Source organism: Schistocerca piceifrons, chromosome 5 (assembly GCF_021461385.2).
Source record: "Schistocerca piceifrons isolate TAMUIC-IGC-003096 chromosome 5, iqSchPice1.1, whole genome shotgun sequence".
Classification (NCBI taxonomy): Eukaryota; Metazoa; Arthropoda; class Insecta; order Orthoptera; family Acrididae; genus Schistocerca; species Schistocerca piceifrons.
Genome location: NC_060142.1, coordinates 626,910,733 through 626,934,719, shown reverse-complemented (window position 1 = coordinate 626,934,719; position 23,987 = coordinate 626,910,733). Strand labels below are relative to the sequence as shown.

At 41.4% G+C, this 23,987-nt stretch overlaps 1 protein-coding gene across 1 annotated transcript in view; it reads right to left on the bottom strand.

Annotated features, from left to right (window-relative positions):
- Positions 1 to 8,876: 8,876 nt before the first annotated feature.
- The window catches only part of LOC124797947 (GTP-binding protein Rit2), a 104,838-nt gene continuing 89,727 nt past the window's right edge, over positions 8,877 to 23,987 (bottom strand). Inside the window, exon 5 of the mRNA XM_047261091.1 lies at positions 8,877 to 12,988. Within this exon, the coding sequence (XP_047117047.1) occupies positions 12,752 to 12,988 (237 nt within the window). The 3' untranslated portion in view covers positions 8,877 to 12,751. The remainder of the gene's footprint in view (positions 12,989 to 23,987) is intronic.

Sequence of the window (23,987 nt, the reverse complement as noted above, 5' to 3'; positions counted from 1 at the left end):
CTCTGAATTGGTTCCTCATCCACCATATTCTTCAGACTTAGCCCCCTAGTGACTTCTTCCTACTCCCTAACTTAAAACTTTTGGTTGCTGAAAAGAAATTTTCATCAAATGAGAAAGTGACAGTTGCAGTCAACAAGTATTTTACAGAGTTTTACATAACCTATTTTTCCGATGGGATGAAAACGTTGGAGGATCACTGGACAAAGTGTATATCCTTCACAGGAGACTGTTGAGAATTAAGGTGCATTATTCATCATCATCATCATTTAAGACTGATTATGCCTTTCAGCGTTCAGTCTGGAGCATAGCCCCCCTTATAAAATTCCTCCATGATCCCCTATTCAGTGCTAACATTGGTGCCTCTTCTGATGTTAAACCAATTACTTCAAAATCATTCTTAACCGAATCCAGGTACCTTCTACTTGGTCTGCCCCAACTCCTCCTACCCTCTACTGCTGAACCCATGAGTCTCTTAGGTAACCTTGCTTCTCCCATGTGTGTAACATGACCCCATCATCTAAGCCTGTTCGCCCTGACTGCTACATCTATAGAGTTCATTCCCAGTTTTTCTTTGATTTCCTCATTGTGGACACCCTCTTGCCATTGTTCCCATCTACTAGTACCTGCAATCATCCTAGCTACTTTCATATCCGTAACCTCAACCATGTTGATAAGGTAACCTGAATCCACCCAGCTTTCGCTCCCATACAACAAAGTCGGTCGAAAGACTGAACGGTGTACAGATAACTTAGTCTTGGTACTGACTTCCTTCTTGCAGAAGAGAGTAGATCGTAGCTGAGCACTCACTGCATTAGCTTTGCTACACCTCGCTTCCAGTTCTTTCACTATGTTGCCATCCTGTGAGAATATGCATCCTAAGTACTTGAAACTGTTCACCTGTTCTAACTTTGTTCCTCCTATTTGGCACTCAACCGGTTTATATTTCTTCCCCACTGACATTACTTTCGTTTTGGAGATGCTAATCTTCATACCATAGTCCTTACATTTCTGATATAGCTCTGAAATATTACTTTGCAAACTTTCAATCGAATCTGCCATCACAACTAAGTCATCCGCATATGCAAGACTTCTTATTTTGTGTTCACATATCTTAATCTCACCCAGCCAGTCTATTGTTTTCAACATATGATCCATAAATAATATAAACAACAGTGGGGAGAGGTTGCAGCCTTGTCTTACCCCTGAAACTACTCTGAACCATGAACTCAATTTACCATCAACTCTAACTGCTGCCTGACTATCCTTGTAAAGACCTTTAATTGCTTGCAAAAGTTTGCCTCCTATTCCATAATCTCGTAGAACAGACAATAACTTCCTCCTAGGAACCCGGTCATATGCCTTTTTTAGATCTATAAAGCATAGATACAATTCCCTGTTCCACTCCTAACACTTCTCCATTATTTGCCGTAAGCTAAAGATCTGGTCCTGACAACCTCTAAGAGGCCTAAACCCACAGTGATTTTCATCCAAGTGGTCCTCAACTAATACTCACACTTTCCTTTCAACAATACCTGAGAAGATTTTACCCACAACGCTGATTAAAGAGATACCTCTGTAGTTGTTACAATCTTTTCTGTTTCCATGTTTAATGATTGGTGTGATTACTGCTTTCGTCCAGTCTGATGGAACCTGTCCCGACTCCCAGGCCATTTCAATTATCCTGTGTAGCCATTTAAGACCTGACATTCCACTGTATTTGATGAGTTCCGACTTAATTTCATCCACCCCAGCTGCTTTATTGCACTGCAATCTATTGACCATTTTCTCCACTTCCTCAAATGTGATCCTATTTCCATCATCATTCCTATCCCATTCTACCTCGAAATCTGAAACATTACTGATCGCATTTCACCTACATTGAGCAACTCTTCAAAATATTCCCTCCATCTGCCCAAGGCATCCACAGGTTTCACCAGCAGTTTTCCTGACCTGTCCAAAATACTTGTCATTTCCTTCTTACCTCCCTTTCGAAGACTGCTAATTACACTTCAGAATGGTTTTCCAGCAGCTTGACCCATAGTCTCCAACCTGTTTCCAAAGTCTTACCAAGATTTCTTCTTGTATGCTGCAATTATCTGTTTGGCTTTGTTTCTTTCTTCAACATAACTTTCTCTGTCTACCTGAGTTCTAGTATGTAGCCATTTTTGATACGCCTTCTTTTTCCTTTTACAGGCTGCCTTGACTGTGTCATTCCACCAAGCTATTTGCTTCATCCTACTTTTACACACTACTGTTCCAAGACATTCTTTAGCCACTTCTAGTACTACGTCCCCGTACCTTGTCCATTCCTTTTCCAATGACTGTAATTGACTACATTCAACTAACTGGTACCTTTCTGAGATCACTGTTATGTACTTGTGCCTGATTTCCTTATCCTGAAGTTTCTCCACTCTTATCCTCCTACATATGGACCTGACCTCCTGCACTTTTGGGCTCACAATCCCAATTTCACTGCAGATTAAATAATGATCAGTGTCATCAAAGAATCCCTCACAGCCTTCCTGAATTCCTGATCTGTTATTATATAGTCAATGACAGATCTGGTTCCCCTGCCTTCCCAAGTATACCGGTGAATGTTCTTATGTTTAAAAAAGGTGTTTGTGATTACTAAGCCCATACTGGCACAGAAATCCAAGAGTTGTTTCCCGTTCCTGTTGGCCTCCATATCCTCTCAAAATTTACCCATAACCTTTTCATACCCTTCTGTTCGATTTCCAATCCTGGCGTTAAAATCACGCATGAGCAGAACACTGTCCTTGTCCTTTACTCTAACAACTACATCACTGAGTGCCTCATAAAAACTATCCATCTTATCTTGATCTGTCCCTTCACAATGTGAATATACTGACACAATCCTAATTTTCTTGCTAGACACTGTCAAATCTATCCACATCAGTCGTACGTTTACATACCTTATTGCAACGATGCTGGGTTCCATTTCTTTCCTGATGTAAAGCCCTACACCCCATTGTGCTATTCCTGCTTTGACTCCTGACAGGTAGACCTTGTATTCTCCCACTTCCTCTTCTTTCTCACCCCTTACCCGAATGTCACTAACAGCTAAAACGTCCAGTCCCCTCTTACTTGCAGCCTCTGCCAGCTCTACCTTCTTCCCAGAGTAGTCCCCATTGATATTAATAGCTCCCCATCTCATTACCATTTGTTTGCCAAGTCGTATCTTAGGAGTCCCTGGTTTGTCAGTTAGAGGTGGGACTCCGTCACCTCCAAAGGTTCGAGGCATTTTGCTCTGATTGTTGCCAGCAACATATTTAAAGTACCAGGGAAGCAGGTTGCTAGCCTTACTTGCCCCCAGTCGCATTGGGTTTTACCCCTAATGGCTGAGGGACTAACCGGTGGATTTGGTAGTCTTTGCCGTATGAGCACAAAGGTGACCATGACTCAGAATATGGCCTTATTCCAAAGTAACTGGTATCCCGACTGTCGGGACCACTTACTTGGCCACTCATACGTTGCCCGTGGTTCATGAACTAGGACATGACTACAGGAACCCACACCATGAACCACGTGCATTATTTATGAATCAAATATTTTTTCTTGCTTTTTTAGCAGACTTTATGAACCACTCTCACACTTCTGGTGTTACCATTACAAGAGAAAGTTTACTGTAGTGACTGATCGTGCTGCTTTGAATTGGTAACTAGGTTTGAAGGACCCATCCAGTAGAATGATGAGATGTGCATTAAAACTCAGCGAAGTTGAGTACAATGTAATTCTCAAACTGGGGAAGAAACACAAAAATGCGAATGCATTAAGCAAAAGGGTAGCAATGATACCAGTACTAGGGCAAGACCTTGCCGGGTGCAAGCAGCACAGAGTGCTGATGGAGAAAGTCAGCAATGCCGTACACAGAGCAGTTCAGCATTTGCGACAGGTTGTTATGTAAGGAGACAAGGTCGGGGCCACCAGTGCTAGGACCAGTGAAGATAAGGAAGAGTTACGTAAAGAGATGCACGATCACTTTTTGTGTGGTCACAGAGGATGCAGAGCGACAGGTCAGGGGGTGGCAGAGAATTTCTAGTGGAAGGGAGGAAAAAGTGATGTCACTCAGTACATCAAGAATCGTGTAGTGTGCACAATGTGCAGATTTGAGTTGAAAACAAGTATTGTTTCACAGATTTCTAGACACTACAGAAAATGTTTGGATGATGGGTTAGATCTGTAAGGACTGTTTTACCAAACTCCAGCAATGAATTGTTTTGTGCTGATTATAATAGACAATTTCTCTCATTATATTGAGATGATACCGCTGTCAAACCAGCAGACCATCACAGTTGTGCAAGCATTGGGGAATAGATGGGTGCTGAAATTTGGGGTGCCAGAGACAATAATAATTGCTCAGGGGACGAATTTTATGTCGGACCTGATGAAGGAGTTGTGTGTGTCTAGAGTGAAGAAATTGAGAACTAGTCCACTCTGTCCTCCGTCAAACAGGAGGACAGAGCAGGTGCTCAGTTATAACAACTCCCACCATAATGAGTAAGATACGTATTTATCTTTCGAGATGAACGTGCACAACACCACCTTGAGGTGATATATGGTAAAAAGAAAGCAGTCATTATTTGATGTGACTAAGCAGAAAGGGAGCAGGAATAGGAAATCAGTCAGCTTGTGAGAACTGTGAGAGAAATTTGGAAGAGGGTCAAAAGGGCTAACACCGTGGCACTGGAAAGGCGAGAGGAGGCAGTGAAGCACATGGGAACCATATCTCAGTATACAATGGGATTCTCCCATGGGAAAAACAAAGAAGCGTTTGACACAATACCATGGCCTGTACCAAGTGACTGAAACCACTACATCTGCAAATGTGAAGCTACACTATCAATGAGGTTAACGACAGTACGTGTCGGACACTTAACGACCCTTCAAGTATGTGTCGTAATCAATCCCGGGAGGAGTATCAATAGAACCAAAGAAGGAGCAGAAGAGTGTGCAATGGGAGGAGGAGGAGGAGAAGAACCATATACCTTATGTACAGCATTCATTAAAGGCAAGAAGGTAGTCAATGAATTTTATTGTTTTACTTTGTTTCTTGAAGTAGTACATCATATGTATGTGTTAGGGTAAGGTTGTAAAATGTAAACTTTCACAGCTGTAATTGTCACAAATAATAAAATATTCCAGTCTATTATGCCATGGTTGAAGGGATTTCACTTTTAAAACCTGACGTTTCGTGCCCAGTTGCGGAAGACAAGCCAGGGTGTGAACCAGACATTCTAAAAAGCTACGATCCCCCTCAAAAATGTCCTCTACAGAGGAGGACAAAATGTTGTGTTTTAAAGTGAAACCCCTTTGACCAAGGCATAATAGCCCAGAATATTTTATTAATTGTAGCGTAAGGGTTATTTTTAGTTGTTGTGTGAGAAATGCTGACTGGAGACAGCAAGGCTTCTGGGGGAAATGGTAATGGTCCTTGTCCTCAGGCTGCCGTCTGGCAAGAGTGAGGAAGAAAGGGAGGATGCTGGCCTTGGTGCTGTGCAGCCCTTCGCCTGGGGCAGAGTAGGGGCACTATGAGATCACACCTTGAAGGAAGAATTTTGTTTTCCAAGAAGCAAGACGTGGTACTGTATAGTCATAGGTGAACATTAAGTTTGATAGTTAATGTACGGGAACAAGAAAATGGAGTGAGGAGACTGGAAGAGGTATTCTCAGGTTTATGGCTGTTAGCAAGCAGCGCAACAAGTAGTAGGGGTGATGCCACTAGAATATTGGAGGAGAAAGATGGGACAGATAAATACTGGAGGAAGGATACTCCAGATGACACTTGGGACACTGGATGCAGATAACAGAGTGAGCTAAATAGGATAGCAGAAGTCACGAGAGTGTCAGCCAAACGGAATCGAGAGGTTACGGAATGGCATTTCAGACGGATTGCGAGTTTGGAGAGCGGCACACTGAACGACGCACACACACGTGCTTTGCCAGCTAACTGGGGAAGTAAGTAATTGTGCTAGAGCTTCAGCTAGCACTCTAAACCAGGATTTCAAGGCAGTGCAAGCACAAACAAAAGTGTTTGATGCAAGAATAATGCAAGAGTGTGTCGGATGCAAGAGTGGGGTTAATAAATTTGCAGGAAGCCATTCATCATGCATTGGACAGCCAATTGAGTCCTGTCCTGTCATCAGCCGAGCTATATCTGAAGCGATCAAGGGAGGTGTGGAAAGAGCTACCACCAGAACTACAGATAGTAATTGGGCCTAATAGTCATGACCTGCCTTTCTACTATTATTGAGGAACTATGGAGGTGAGAACAGATAGTGCACAACAGTATGTGTCAACAGAAGTACCGGTGGCAGACAAATGTGCATGGTTTAGGTGTTACACAGTTCACATCTATCCTGTAAGGTTAGAAACAACGGGGAAGTTTATGCAGGTTATGAGAGTAGTGTGTTACTAATAGCAGAAGATAAGGGTGGTATTGTGGTGGTGACTGTAAAAGAACTACAGCAGTGTAAAAGCGGGGCTGTTGCCATATGCCCCCTGCTCATGGGATTCAAATTGGAGGAAACGCGTAAGCCATTTGATTGTTCATGGATGAGGCAGAGAGTCAGCCATGCCAAAAGAGGGTGATGGAACCAAATCCATACTTCCTGTGAGTGGGTATACATTGGCTATACTTGGTGTATGACAATGTAACTTTTATTTACTTGAGATGGAGAGTCATTCAGCAACTTTATCTGTGGGTAATCCAGGTCCCAGTGGACTGGATGCCTCGAGTGTGAGACAGGCAATATTTTGTAAAAGATGAATTTGTTAGACCTGTGGAAGATTACAAGCATGGAGAAAACCATGTAATGAGCAAAGAGGTGCAGTGTGCACTTACACAGCAAGCAATGAATATGCTGAAGGAATTACAAGGAATGTATAGCAATTAATATAACTATCCTAGTATAACCTCAGTAGTGTGTCACTTGTTTTGTAATTCGATGATTGAAGCAGTTCACGATTGAGAAACAGTCCTGAGCAAGACCTGAGGGGTTGAATCTTCCCAAAGGAAGGCAGTAATGTAGTACTGCTACCTAGTCTTGGAAAAAATTTCTAAGCAGCTGCCATGGAACTTCACATTAGCTATAGCAGGCTGGCAAACACAGTGTGTTGACATGTAGGTTACAGCAACAGGTGTACAAAAGTATTGCGAGATGGGCTATCTGTGCTCTATGGAAACTGCACCATGCAGCAGAAATAGTCGGAGAGGGCAGGACAGTGTCACCATACCAGAACCAGAACTATGTTACGAGTTACATGATCAGGAACCGGGCAATAATGCAACAAATGCACCTTGGAGGAGTATAAATAACTGTCGATTTTGAGACAGGCATTCAGAGCCCAGCAGCACTACCACAATGCCAAGGCTGCAGTAAGTGATGGGGTGACACCAGCTGCAGCAATGGTTTCAAGACTGGGACAGAGCAGGAGTCTCTCACACTGAGAAGTCCCTGGAGACTTTGTGCCAGAGCACAGTGGACCTTCTGTCTTTACCAGTTGCTGACATACCCTCATTAGCAGGCAGCAAGTCACAGTCTGCACACAGCAGTCTCCCTCTTCACCATGGAAGATGCGAGCCACAGTTGGGCATGGGCATTCAACATCAGAGGGGTGATGCAGCGAGAAGGAGTGTGCCCCTGACGTCAGTGCCTTGGCTGATTGGTGGGCAGCTTGTTTCCCCGAGTCTGATGTCACCACCTCTGGGTGTCGATGCAAGTACCGTTCATAAGGGGCAGAGGCCAGCCACTCATTGATGGTGTAGAAATGTTGTGATTAAAACAATAATGTGGCCACATCAGCTTACCACTCAACCCCACCCTCGGCATAACAGCACCCACAATAGAGATGAGTCCTTTCAACAGCAGTAACAAATACAAGTCCACCTAGAAAAATATTTAGTTACAGCAAGGAATTGGTTCAGAACTTGAAAACATTGCATCTCCTCATTCTTATGCTGTACACTTTCATCTAACCAGTACAAAATTGAATTTAAATCTTAGTATTATTTCAAATACAGAATTTAAAAATGAAGACATTGATCCAGCACAGATATATGAAAGCTGCTACTTACCATGAGTGGACAGGAACAATATTTAATGACCCATCATCGGAGAGATCTTTATAATCAGAACACTAGCCTAATTTTTACAAGAAATATCCATGCACAATTAGGGAATGACAACCCTCTGGCATTTGCTTCGTTTGATTAAGAGTTGTTTTTTTGCCTTACACATTTCGCTTCTTTTATTTATGAAGCACCACCATTGGCAATTTCCAATGTTGCTAGTCCATGTGTGCAGTCCTGAAAATGTGTTCATTTGGTCCTCATACTCCAGCTGGGCAGTTTCCAGTGCTTTTTCACCAATGTTTATTACACCACATCACCTCCACTTTTCATTGTGTGATCAACATGTGTGACACTCATGTTAATCACACAGTGTAAATTGCAAATGATATGTTGTAATAAACGGGTGAAAAAACACTAGAAATTGGTCAGCTGTAATATTGGGACCAAATGAACACATCTGGACCACACACACTGAAGATGCTGCATAAATAAAAGAAGTGCAATGTATATGGCAAAAATAAAAAATGCTGCTTTTCGTTTAGTTGGAAAGATGGAACTTACTTCTGTGAATTTTGAAGCATCTAACGGACAATAGAAAACAGGAAAAATGAGAAGAAAAATATAGTTTATATGCATTTTGAAAATGCTTTATCATATGCCTCTATCTAGTGGTAACTCTCTCTCTTCCCACCCCCCACCCTGTCATTCTGTATTTAGGCATACCTCATTTACAGATGCTGCTGTTTCAGTTTATATGCCTTCAATTTACAATAAGAAAATATAATAGAAAACAACAAAATCATTTTTATTTTGTACATCAGTATTAAATAAGTCAATAATCATAATTACACTGCAGCAATATATTTACAATATGCAAAAGTACAAAGGTAAATTAATATCATCAATTCAGTAGAGGTATTTCTGTGCACTAACTTTTAGTGCCACATTTACTGGAACAGTTATTGGACCCATTGTGACTAAAGCAAATACTTCACAAATTATTAATTTCAAATTGTTTCAATGTTAGGGTTTGGATAATGTTTTCCCCTTCTCATAGTAATGTAAGGTAAAAACTAATACTGTACACACTACTAACAAGCAAAATTTTTGATAACAATCAATCAGTTTCACACATCCAATAATGTAATTGCATAGTTGTATAACGAGTAATCTTGACAGAGTACTATATCTTTCCATTTCACAATTTGTTCCTTGCATATAATATCTTAGGCTCCACTGTCATGTGTTATAAGTGAAATATTCATTGTAGGGTACTAGTGTTACTTACCATAACAAAGAAAGTTGTTACAATAATGACATTTAGGTACCATTCTTGAAAACAACTGACTACATCACTCACAGTAGCTTAGGCCTGTTACCAATACATTGTTTTCAGCAACTTTAATCAATCATGAATTGAAACTAACAAAAAGCACCACACTTTGCAACAAAATGGTTGTCTGCAATAAATATTTTAGATTTTAAGATGGAAATCATTCTTTTATTTCTCAGCTGTAAAATTAGATTCATTTTGTAAGAAATAGCAAGCACTGATGGTAACCTCAAGCGCAGTTAAATTTATTTTATCAAGGGGCCTGAAAACATGATTCTGCTTATTTACATGAATGCTGATAATTGATCCAAAATGTATTAAAAGTATGGGTCCATTGTTCTCAAATTAAGATTGAAATAATCATTTAAAAATATTATCATCACTGTGCCTGATGATAGAATGAAAAGTTGTATACCTCAATTTAGATCTAAAAAGTAAAGGTAGTGAAAAGAAGTTGTATTTATTCGAAAATTAGAGAAACATACATGATAGTGGCCTAAGGAGATTAGAAAATACGTTTTTAGACTTATTGATCAGCAGAAGACCAAGACGAGGAAAGCAAAGGATGTGCAACTACAGGGGCTAAAACGATATTGAGTCTATTTTTACAATACTTGACTTTACAGTTTACCTTTCTGGAATGTCTTAACAGTAAGGAACAAGTTCTTTGGCTCTCCCAGTCACAAATTGTCTCTATCCCTTTATCTCTTGTTATTCAATGTTAAAAAACTGAGAATTCTTAAGCTTTTTTGTTAATGTTAGCAAATCTGCATAGTATACCGTATCAACTATGATAACTGTGATTTAGCTTCAATTTTTTTTCACTATTCTCTAAGTTATGCTATTTTCATTGGCAGTAACATCAATGTTCTCAAATGCAAAATACATATACTCTATTATTGACACGTTCAACACTGTTCCAGTCATGAAAATTTAGGGAAATTAGGGAGGGTGACATTCTGAACACAACTCATTTAGGGCACAGCCTAGGTCAATTAGTATTCAGTTGTAATGTTAGTTTTTTGCTAATACAGTGATACACATTCAACAGATTTTTTTTTTTTCAAAATAGAGGTCTGTTTTAACAAAACAATCAAAACATTAATTAAACAGAAATGAAAATCATGACTGACATGGATGTCAGTCGTATTCTTTAGATTTTAGATTGGACTTTGACATACATTTCAGTGTGATACTTCTAGAATTATGTGGATGTCAGTTTCCCTATGAATGGTCACGCTGAGTAAGTTAAACTTCTGAATATTTATGGTTAAAAGTAGTCTGAGTCTCCAATTAAAAACATATTATGGAAAAAAATTATATCCATTTAAATGTTTCAAGCACTGGTAGTGAAATAGATAAAAGACCATTACAGATTAAATTCAAATGTCAAACTCTCGGGTACAAAAATTCTTTCTTCAGAAATATATGAGGAAATAAATCTTACTGGCATCTCAAGAAGAAGAATGCGGGCAAGAATGATAGGAACCAAAGCAAACACAGTGAGACTGAAGAAAAGATGGAATCTAAATGAAAAACTAAGTGATGCAATTTCCCTGTCAGCCTGAAACACAAGCTCAAGGTACAGTCCTCATACTTGGCTGTTCTTGTTGGCCAAATTTTATTTGACATAACTACTGAATGTGAAATGTTTGTAAATCATATGTTTGTAAAAAAGGTGAAGTAGACAACTGAGAATTAGTGGAACAATTTGTTGCAAGCATACATACAGTTAGTAACTTCTACTTGTAACAAGTGAAATTGGAAAAAATAAATAAAAAAAATAATTATTGTATGGATTTTCTTACTCTTTAACTTTCAGTTCGATTCCATTTGCAACATATCTTTATGAATTACAAAGTTATCTTCTGACGGTATGCATGACCAAAATTGACTGAATACATCTGAATTGTCATCCATCTTATTATACAGTAAAATATGCAGGGGCGGGGAAGGAGTAAATACTTGTAATTAGACATAAAATCTCAATAAGTAAGGAGGTATTAACAGCAATCTGTGGTTTCCACAGATATGTACTGGATTTTTCTTTTGACAGTGAAAACTGTATTACCAGACTAGATAAATTTTTAACTGGGAGTTGATACTGTTATTTGTGTCTGGAGCTGTCACCCATCAATAGTGAAATGGATTTCCCAGCAGGCTCAAATAGAAAATTATGAAAACTAGATTTTGAATGCCTACTGGACAGATGAAGTACACATTTAATTTAATTTAATTTAATTTAACTGAAATGTAATTGGTCACAGCTGAAATGTAGGATATTACTGACTCAAATTACGTGAAAAATTTAACTAGCATGTTACTTCTTTCAGTTTTATTTAAAGCATTATTCCACGTCATAAGCAGTTGTATGAAAACCATTCTGTGATACCATCAATACTTTTTTTATTATTGATATTCACTTTTATTGTTATTTTCGGACTACCCAGTTTCATAGTACTTCACTTCAACCAGCAGGAACAGTCACAACCCAAATGCTAGTACAATAAGTTAAACTACATGCATGAAATTTCACTAATTACATTCACAATTCCATGGTTCACTTTCAGTTTTCCAGTGAGCAGAATATGGTGAGGGAAAGAAACTGGTCTTCATTCATCAAAACTTTCATACTATAGTAACTGCAAATTAAACTAAGAGACTGACATTGTCTTCATATAGAAAATATCCAACAAAACTATTGAAATTGTGCTTGGAAATATTTCCTACAAGTTACAATAGTAATTCATGGTGGGATTTTTCGCTTCAGGGTTAATGTTAATATACTTCTCAGAAAGCCACGTAAACTGGATACTTCATGCTTATGGCCAATTGTTGTGATACATATGCATATACATTCCTCAGTGATCAGAGTGAAGATTCGAGGTTCTCTCTATGTACGCAAGTCCCAGAATGGGAACTAGTACCCAACATTTAAGCAAATATTTTATGTTTTATTGAAACATAATCAAAATGAATTAACCTTATTATAAAATGTATTTAAGTTTATACGTTCTTCCTTCACATTGGCAAACTTGCCAACAAAGGATGTTTTGTACTTCCATGTTGTAACATACAACATCATTATGATTACATTTTTACACAGATGTAAAATATTAACAAAATAAATATGAATATCAAAAGCAACTGTCCTGATATTACATAAAAGTGACACGAAAATCATGAGATCTTAAAGTTATCCACTATAATCTAAGTTCACAGAGAAAGGGAGGAAGAAGAAAATGACTTAAAAAGAACACACAAAATGCTAATGGTATCTGCCATTTTAATTGTAAAGCTGTTTGTCTGGGAGTGTAACCATTTTCTTACTGAGAGAAATTACGTTTACGCCTAAAGACGATGGCAAGTATCGAGCGCAGTCGTCGCCATCGACTGTGTTTATTCAGTTTAGTAGTTGTATGACGTCTGTCACGTTCTTTGAGTCGAATCTCACGCACTAAAGTATGGAACGCATCATCAACAAAATGTCGTAAAGCTGCTGATGTCTCGTAGAATGGACACCCGAATTGGGCTGCCAAGGCACGGCCTTCTTCTGGTGAGACCTTAAACAGTGTGAATTTATTTTAATGATACCACTTCAGCAAATAACACTAGGTTAGAGAAAATGCTTTTTAAATTACGCATTAGAAGTTATTTATTGTTACTGTGTCAGTTTCCATGGAAAATTTCTATGATGGATAGAGTGAATACAATGCAATACATGTTTGATGGAAAAGCACTGAGCTCATCATAAAGAACTTATGCTGGTTAAAAGTAAGATGATAGTATTTAGCTATATTTATCCAAAAGTAGCAATTTCCAAAGATAGCAATACAGGAACTTTGTGATTGCTAATGCAGGTATCAGAAAATTGTGACACAGGGATGGTTGTGTTGGAACCGTGGCAATTGCTCATACGAGATACTGCATAACATACAGAAAAATATAATCATCAATCATATAGCGGAGATGCTGAGTTGCAGGTAGGCACAACAAGACGACTGTCTCAATAAGCATTCAGCCAAGAAGGCCACTGTCAAAAATAGATGACACCACACACACACACACACACACACACACACACACACACACACACATGACCACAGTCTGTGGCAGCTGAAGCCACACTACGAGCAGCAGCAGCAGTGCATGATGGGAGACACAACTGGGTGGGAGTAAGGAGGAGGCTGGGGCAGGGAGGGTGACTGTGAAGGGCTGCTGGGGAGTGTGCAGAGACGAGGTGGAGAGAGAGTAGGGCAGCTATGCACAATTGGGTGGTCAGACGGAGGGTGAGCTTGAAGTGGGAGGGGGCAGGGGAGGTTGTGGAGAAGGAGAGAAGTAGAAAGTGTGTTGGAATAGAGGGCTGTGTAGTGCTGGAATGGCAACAGGGAAGAGACTGGATGGGTGAGGACAATGGCTAATTAACATTGAGGCCAGGAGGGTTATGGGAACATAGGATATATTGCAGGGACAGTTCCCACCTGCACAATTCAGAGAAGCTGATTTTGGTGGTAAGGATCTGTATGGCACAGGTTGTGAAGCAGTCAATAACATGAAGAATGTTGCGTTGGGCAGCACACTCAGCAACAGGGTGGTCCAGTTGTTTCTTGGCCACTGTTTGTCTGTGACCATTCATGCCTACAGACAGCTTGTTGGTTGCCATGCCCACATAATATGCAGAACAGCAGTTGCAGCTTACCTTGTAGATCACATTACTGGTTTCACAGGTAGACCTGCCTTTGATGGGATAGGTGATGTTAGTGACTAGACTGGAGTAGGTGGTGGTGGGAGGATGTATGGGACAGGTCTTGCATCTAGGTCTATTACAGGGTATGAGCCATGAGGTAAGAGCTATTGTGTAGGTTCAGTGGATGGCAAAATACCATTGTGGGAGGGGTGGGAAGGATAGTGGGCAGGACATTTCTCATTTCAGGGTATGGCAAGAGGTAGTCGAAACCCTTGCGGAGAATGTAATTCAGTTGCTCCAGTCCTGGGTATGCACTTACAAGCTTTCAACTACCTCTTATTGTGCCGTGAAATGAGAAATGTTCTGCCCACTATTCATCCCATTCCTCCCACAGTGGTGTTCTGCCATCCACCAAACCTACACAATATGCTTGTCCACCCCTACACAACCCCTGCCCCCAACCACTTACCTCATGGCTCATACCCTGCGTGAAATGAGAAATGTTCTGCCCACTATTCATCCCACTCCTCCCACAGTGGTGTTCTGCCATCCACCAAACCTACACAATATGCTTGTCCACCCCTACACAACCCCTGCCCCCAACCCCTTACCTCATGGCTCATACCCTGTAATAGACCTAGATGCAGGACCTGTCCCATACATCCTCTCACCACCACTTACTCCAGTCCAGTCACTAACATCACCTATCCCATCAAAGGCAGGTCTACCTGTGAAACCAGTCATGGTCCAAAAGCTAAGCTGCAACCACTGTGCTGCATTCTATATGGGCATGAAAACCAACAAGCTGTCTGTCCACATGAATGGCCACTGACAAACAGTGGCCAAGAACCAACTGGGCCACCCCGTTGCTGAGCATGCAGCCCAACATGTCATTCTTCATTTCAGTGACTGCTCCACAGCCTGTGCCATATTGGTCCTTCCCACAACACCAGCTTCTCTGAATTGTGCAGGTGGGAACTCTCCCTGCAATACTCCTGTGTTTCTGTAATCCTCCTGACCTCAACCTTCATTAGTAATTGTCTTTACCCATCCAGCCCCTTCCCTGTTCCTATTCCAGCACTACACAGCCTTCTATTCCACCAACACACTTTTTACTTCTCTGCTGTCCACCACCTCCTCCACCCCACCTCTTCCCCATCATCTAACCACCCAAGTGCACATAGCTACCCTGTCCTCCCTCCACCTCATTGCTGCATGCTTCCCAGCAGCACTTCACTGTCCCCCTTCCTGCCCCAGCCTCCTCTTTACCCCATCCAGATGTCTGTCCCATCATGCACTGCTGCTGCTGCTCACAGTGTGGCTTCAGCTGCCACAGACTGTGTGTGTGTGTGTGTGTGTGTGTGGTCTATTTTTGACAAAGACCTTGTTGGCCAAAAGCTTATTGTGACGGTCTCTATGTTGTGTCAATCTGCGATTCAGCATCTCAGCTATATGGTGAGTAGCAACTACCCTTTTCATAATATTTTTACATTCCTGGATTTTCCATTATTTAATCAGTTGTCATTCATTCGTTCATTCATTCATTCATGCATACATCATGTTTCAGTAATATTATCATGAAGAGATGTAGAAAGATTCTAGTTGTACATAAGACACAGGATCAAACCACTGCAGGCTGCGTCCATAAAGCATACCTACAGCAAATTAAGACTAGTGCCACTCTACTCACATGGATAATTAAGGGAAGTATTTTCAGATTACCTCTTCTCTCTCTCTTACTGTACACTGAAACCTTACTGTAATGAAAGAAAATTTAACTACAAAATGGGCCACTAGTGACCTTAAAATGAACTGTCTTTACATGTAGTGTGAAACTAACATTTTAGGTCTATCTTGAATCCGTGGAAAGAAGAATAGGGAAGTAGAAACATAAAGAAACTTCCAGAATGAGATTTTCACCCTGCAGCGGAGAGCTTCTGTAAAGTTTGGAAGGTAGGAGACGAGGTACTGGCAGAAGTAAAGCTGTGAGGACGGGGCGTGAGTCGTGCTTGGGTAGCTCAGTGGTAGAGCACTTGCCCGTGAAAGGCAAAGGTCCCGAGTTCGAGTCTCGGTCCGGCACACAGTTTTAATCTTCCAGGAAGTTTCATAAAGAAACTTATCTACAAAGTGAGCTAGCATCCAATCACACTGAACATGCAGATATGAAGAAGATGACTAGTACAGTTTCAAAAGTTTTACACCTCACCTCAGGACTTGAGAAATGTTCATAATCAGTTTTTTCATAAATTTTCCCATAATTTTTGGTGCCTGAATGACAACACAGTATGTCAGTAACAGTTCCTTCGAACCTTTTCACAAATTTTTTTTTTGTGAAGTGCCTCTGTATTCTCGAAGTGGACTAACTACCACTGTTACCACAATTTAAGCTGAAAAGAACGCTATACATATCCCTCTCTCTCTCCCTCGCCCTCTCGCGTCTGTTTTCTCGATTGATCTGCATTCAGTTTTTCAAGGCCTAACCACTGTGCCAACTTATAACTAAATCTGAGGGGGGTGCGATGGGGAGGTTCCCTTGTAAGTTTCTCTTCTTGGAATGGTCAGTGTTGACCACTGTGTTATCACCATGCTTGTTTAAAGTAGAAAAGAATTTATCCTAACAAATAAAATGTATTCTGGATCTCACAACGGTACCTCTATGTTACTGCTGAGTAGTTAGTCTTCCTAAACAGCCTCCCATATGAGCAGACGAGTTGCCTCTTTATGTGTGGTCATATATACTTTAGGTACTTTAACTATGCATGGCTCCGTTTGAAAAGAGTAGCTCGATGCAGTTATAGGGTCGAGCTATGCACATCTGCTTTCATGCTCATAGCTAATTCGCTGGAAATAATAAGCTGTAGCTGTGATCCTGCAGTCAAATAGTCTACGTATTGGCTAGAATTGCCAATTAATAAAGTACACACAAATAAAAAATAGAAGTGTTGTACCTTGAACACAACACAACAAAGAAAGTTACTACAACTTTATTAGTCTGTGGCATCAAGCCAATCACAAAAATGCACACTGAACACAATAAAATAAAGCAAGTGTATGCAATTAGTAATAACATGAGGCTCTGACTGAGATGACATGCCGATACTGGGGCATAAGGTCGGAAGCACTAGGAGTGCGAGCAGTGTTGCAGTCCACCTTCTCGTGTCAATTCATATGGTAGGACAGGTGATGCAGGCTTGAGCTCTGCGTCCACATCAGGCCCAGGGCATGGGGGTTGTGATGGTGCCCCCTGCAGTTGGCAGCTGAACTGGAGAAGACAGCTCCGATGTGCATGGCGGCTGCCCTGGTCTGGTAGCAGTATTGGAGAAGCTGCGCCACGTTCGTCCTCTGTTGACGGGGAACCCCTCATATTTCTTGGCAGGGACCCAGCCACATCAAGCAATCTGTCAAGCGACACAGACCGGTATGGTGGTGATGGTATATTGGCCAGGGTCATCCAGTCGTCCATGTGCAGGCTCAACTTGTCGTAATGACGTGCACAGAGGCCCTCGTCTGTACGGACATCGCAGAGACAGCGGCTGCAGCCTTGAGTGATGATGCTAACAATCTGTTTTGGCTGATGACCAAACCCACATGCCAGGACAGCCACCCCTGGGCCAGAAACAGGATGATGACTTCATGGGTTGGCATTCCTGGCCGAACCACAGGAGATGCAGGAGCATTTGGGGCTGAAACCCCTGAAGCAGTTCGGTGGGGCTGATATCATTGAATGATGTAAACCGATAGTAAGACAGAAATTAATCTGAAGCAATGTCAGACGGGGACAGAGTCAGGTACTTTTCATTTGCATTTTGAATGTTTTAACTAATCTTTCAGCCTCACCGTTGGACTCCGAGTGGAAGGATGAGGCGAAAATGTGGCAAATACTGTGGGCACTGAAGGAAGAAGCAAACTCTTGCAAGACAAACTGAGGGCCGTTATCAGAGACCTATGTTGCTGGAAGTCCTTCGATGGAAAAAAATTTTGACAGTGCTACCATCATGGCAGAGGCCGAAGTTGACGGGTAACAAACAACATATGGGAATCGAGAGAATGCTTCCATTACTATTAGCTAGTACACATTAAGGAAAGGGCCAGTGAAATCTATGAGGAAACTGTCCCAGGCCTGCGAAGGCTTTGGCCACAGAGATAATGTTGCCCGCAGGGCAGCTTGCTGCGATGAGCATTGACAACATGCCGTAACCAAACAAGTAATGTCGCTGTCCAAACTGGGCCAAAAAGCATGACGGTGGACTAATGACGTGGTGCAGGATACCCTCCAGTGATCAGCTTGCAGCAACTGCAAGATCTCTGAACAGAGAACATAGGGAATCACTGTGTGAGGAGCCGAATAGGCCATATCAAGAAGTAGAACAACATTGACGGCAGAGAAACAATGCCAAAACCTAGTAGTTACAGAGGGGGTCAGATGCCCACGATGGAGGCACCTTGGGCCAGTCATATTGTATGCAATGTATCACATTCCATAAAATCATATCGGTAGCACTAGCCTGCACAACCTGAGTGCTAACCATTAGAAAACTATTAACAGTGTGATGAGTGCATTCATCAATGTGGAAACAGAGTAACTCCTCCTGATCTAAAACTGGGACCGGACTGACTGGAAGACAGGGAACCATGTCAGCATTTGCACTTTTAGCTGTGGGGTGAAAGTGAATCTCACAGCTGTACTGAGAGAGGAACAGTGACCAATGTTGAAGGCTGTGTGCTGCTTTGTCTGGCAATGACACTGAGGGGTTAAACAACGAAACTAATGGCTTGTGACCCATGATGAGATGGAATTTTACACCCTACAGAAAAACATGAAACTTCTTTAAGGCATAAACAATGGCAAGGGCTCCTTTCTCTATTTGTGAATATCCGCACTGAGGATAAATTACGAATCTTCAAGGTGCATGCCATATGTCGCTCAGAGCCATCACGATTATTATGAGCTAACACTGCCCCCAGAGTTCATGTTGGGACGTATCTGTTGCCAACACTAAATGTTGACCCAGTTGGATTGTTGACCCATTTGGTAGGTTATGAGGCAAGGTGCAGGTTCTAACATAGACTTCAGTTTGGAAAACATTGTTTCATGTGCCTGCGACCAGTGGAAAGATGTCCCTTCATGCAGCAAGGCACGTAATGTAACGGCTGTGCAACCGATGCCACGCCCAACAAAAACAGATGATAATAATAAGCAATCTTTTTAAAAAAACCACACACACACACACACACACACACACACACACACACACACACACACACACACACACACACACACACACAGAGGTCCTCGACTGATGTAGGATGGGTTAGAGCCACAATGGCAGAAGTGTTCTGACAAAGAGGTCTGATATCAGCACTACAGACCTCGAACCCAAGATACACAACAGAAGACTGAAAGAAGCGGCACACTTCCAAACTGCATTTTAACCTGGTAGTCTGTAACACTGAAAAGAGCGCACATACATTGTTGGGATGTTCAGAAGTGTAGCAGGCGGACACCACAATATCATCAAGATTGTTGACACAGTCAGGCACAGATCTCGTGAACCGTTTGGAAACCATTGAAAAATCACAAGTGTTCTGTCCACACCAAATGGTAAGTATTGATGCAAACCAAAAGGTGTGTTAACAACTGAGAACAATTGAAAGCCAGCATCAATGGGAAGCTGCAAATATGCATCAGAGAGATCGATCTCAGAAAAATACTAACCACCAGTGAACCTAGCAAAATTGTTTGTCAGGGCGTGACATGGGATACATGTCAATAATAGGGTAGCCCATTCACCAGATGCAATTAGCTGGACAATCTTGCAGGCTGTGAAGCCATTGAGCTCGGTCTCAACTTGGTCACGGAGCGCCACCGGCACCGGGCGAGCCCGAAAAAAATGTGGTCCGGCTGAAGGTTTCACAGTGAAGCGGGTTTCAAAATTATTGGCACAACCAAAACCCGCAGAAAACAGGACAGAATATTCAGAGCATAAAGTGTCGAGTTGTGTATAAGGCACTCGATCAGATACGAGATTAAATTCATCGGAAATAGTACCACAGATTTATATGTGACTGGGGCCGAGTAACTGCATAATATTGGAATGCTTTGCTTATAGTAGGTGACTAACGTACGTGATGGTGGTGCTAAAGGGAGAGAACCCAACTCCGTGAACGTTTGCAAGGCAAATAATGACAACAGTACCAGTGTTGGCTCTCATGTTCAAAACCTTCTGATAAACCTCAACATCAATAAAAAGCTTATTGGGTGCAATGGAGATTGCTGGTATACAGTTGACATCTGTGTCAGCATCTGCAATGGGCTGATGGAATTTTGCACTGCAAACAGGAGCAATATGGCCCGTCCGTTTTGTCACACTGTCTGCAAACAGCCCACCACTTAGGACAATCTGGTCTATTATGAGTGACATAACATGACGGACAAAAGGGAAGCGCGGAGCACATGGGTAGTCGTTTGCTACCGTGCTTGCCATGCTGCTGCTGCTGCTGCGGCCACGACTCCCACAGTGAAGTGGGCCAGCTGCTGTAACGTTCTGCTCATGTGCGGACCACTGCTACCATATTGTCCCCTTGTGAACCATCTGACAAACAGTGGGGGAAGCGGGTCAAACATCTGCAACCTCACACCACAATTCAATTCGAGTACTCAAAGCCCTCAAAATCTGAAACGACTGTGCTACAATGGAGAGCGAAGGGTTTTCACATCAAAGGGCCCGCTCACGAACATCATGATCAGCGGCTGATTGCGTGACTGTGTCACAAACTGTTTGGTGGGCACGTGACTCCTTATGTATGTCAGTGACAATGACAGCTTAAACCATGAAAGTCAGCTGCCTGAGTCTTATAGGAATGTTCTGGTTTCTCACAACACTGATAGAACTCGAGTGGCAATGACATGCGTCTGTTTACAGTAGTATCTTGCAAGGAGGTTACACGTGTTATTTTGAAAGAGAGTGAAGACAAACACCGCAGGGGGCCAGATGGCAAAGGAGTTGATACATGCAAGGTGATGCAAGAAAATGCTGCCGCAATCAGTTTTTGTAGCTTTTCATTCTTCGACAGACTTGTTGTAAGATGAAAATGGTGTGGGTAAATGACTGGCGTAGTGCCTGGCAAAACAGGAGGGGCAAGGGGCGATGCAGCACTTGACACAGATTGAGATGGACCCGAACTGGCCCAAACACAGGCAAGTATTTGCAATACCTCGATTCGATTGGGTTGCTCTGTGGCAATTGCCTCTCACTGCTGACTGAGATGCTGAAATTCCGCAATAAGAACTCCTTGCCAGTCGACTGGCCAGCGTAAAAACTCATCAGTAGCACTGTCTGACATCGTAGACACAGCAGAGGACCGACAGGAGACTGAAAACTGTGCAGAGAACAATCCCACACTCCTTATCACTTGTGTTTTAACTTGGACACAACACACCCAAGAATGTTAGTACAAATTTATTAGACTGTGGCCTGTATGTCATTCACCATAATATACACTGAACACAATAACATAAGGCAAATGAATGCAAACAGTAATAATGCAATAACTGAGTGTGTGTGTGTGTGTATTGCAGCAGGTTCTAAATAGGCACTCGCCTGTGGCACGCTCTTTCAGAAGTTCACAGTATTGCTCTTTTGTGGCGCACTTGCGTGGATGACGAGGCACTGCTACTGCATGCATCTTTTGAGTGTGCACGCATTACTTGAAAAAGTTAAATGACTAATTTAATAACAAGGGCTCTATTGTAATCTCTATAATTGATTTCTATGACAGAATTATGTTGAATAATGTTTATTCCAGAAAGGACATCTCAAATAAATGGGAAGTGGTCCTATGATATTCAGTTAAAATGCAGACAGAAAATCCCCTTATCAAATGCAGAAAATATATGTTGAGAGCATTATGAGAATGGCAGCAATATCGCCAAATTTACTAGTCGTCAAATATTTGCAAAACTAAGTCCACTTTGTGATCACAATACATGAAATATTCACCATCTCTAAACAGTTCAGAGTTCTACATGACGATTCATAAATACGATACAAAGAATAATAACTCATACTCTGTCTACTCTCAGTTCTGTGAATACGTGGAAATAGAGTTCTATTGTGGAACACATGCAGACCTCTCAAAATACAAAGTCCCTTCAGAAGTTAAAGTATGTTAGTGGCTCTTCACCACCCAGAGTCAAACATCTCCATGACTGAACACCACTTGTTATTGCAGGCATGTCTACCTCCTTCCAGAACTTGTGGAACGTGTCCAGGATCACTTGCTTGAGCTCTTCACTTGAGAAGTCCAAGTCTCCACCTGACTCCTGCAGAGTTTGCTACTACCTGCTTTTTAAGTGACTGAAGGCCACCCCCTCAAAAATATATCATTCTTATGAGCTGCAGACACGATTTGACTCAACTTGACCATTTCCCGGACTAAACTAATATATTACAACAATACTGAAATAAAGAAATGTTATAAATATTTGGTCACACACAGATCATACACAATAATTAGAAATACAGGACTGTTCATCAAGAAATAAGCCAGCAGTCATGCACAAGTGAGCTCACATTAAATGACAATGAATTGTCACTGAATTTTGTTTAAACAAATATTTATGCCTTCTTGACAGAAGTGTATTTTGGTTCTCTTTTCAACTGTGGTGTCAGCTTGTAACAACGATGCTGTACTATTGTACATATAAGTAATTTTTTTTCTTCTGATTTTTCGATAAACTTGTGTAATTGATGTTCTGATTTCATTTCTTTTTTGTTTCATGCCATTGTGTTAAGAAAACTGTAAACGAGTTTCAATGTGAATATTAATGTTTATGTCAAATGTCAAGTAATATTGTGATAGAATTGAAATGTAACAAATTTTGAAACTGTTGTTGTTGTTGTAGTGGTCTTCAGTCCTGAGATTGGTTTGATGCAGCTCTCCATGCTACTCTATCCTGTGCAAGCTTTTTCATCTCCCAGTACCTACTGCAACCTACATCCTTCTGAATCTGCTTAGTGTATTCATCTCTTGGTCTCCCTCCACACTGCCCTCCAATACTAAATTGGTGATCCCTTGATGCCTCAGAACATGTCCTACCAACCGATCCCTTCTTCTGGTCAAGTTGTGCCACAAACTTCTCTTCTCCCCAATCCTATTCAATACTTCCTCATTAGTTATGTGATCTACCCATCTAATCTTCAGCATTCTTCTGTAGCACCACATTTCGAAAGCTTCTATTCTCTTCTTGTCCAAACTATTTATCGTCCATGTTTCACTTCCATACATGGCTACACTCCACACGAATACTTTCAGAAATGACTTCCTGACACTTAAATCAATACTGGATGTTAACAAATTTTTCTTCTTCAGAAACGCTTTCCTTGCTATTCCCAGCCTACATTTTACATCCTCTTTACTTCGACCATCATCAGTTATTTTGCTCCCCAAATAGCAAAACTCCTTTACTACTTTAAGTGCCTCATTTCCTAATCTAATTCCCTCAGCATCACCTGACTTAATTCGACTACATTCCATTATCCTTGTTTTGCTTTTGTTGATGTTCATCTTATATCCGCCTTTCAAGACACTGTCCATTCCATTCAACTGCTCTTCCAAGTCCTTTGCTGTCTCTGACAGAATTACAATGTCATCGGCGAACCTCAAAGTTTTTATTTCTTCTCCATGAATTTTAATACCTACTCCGAATTTTTCTTTTGTTTCCTTTACTGCTTGCTCAATATACAGATTGAACAACATCAGGGAGAGGCTACAACCCTGTCTTACTCCCTTCCCAACCACTGCTTCCCTTTCATGTCCCTCGACTCTTATAACTGCCATCTGGTTTCTGTACAAATTGTAAATAGCCTTTCGCT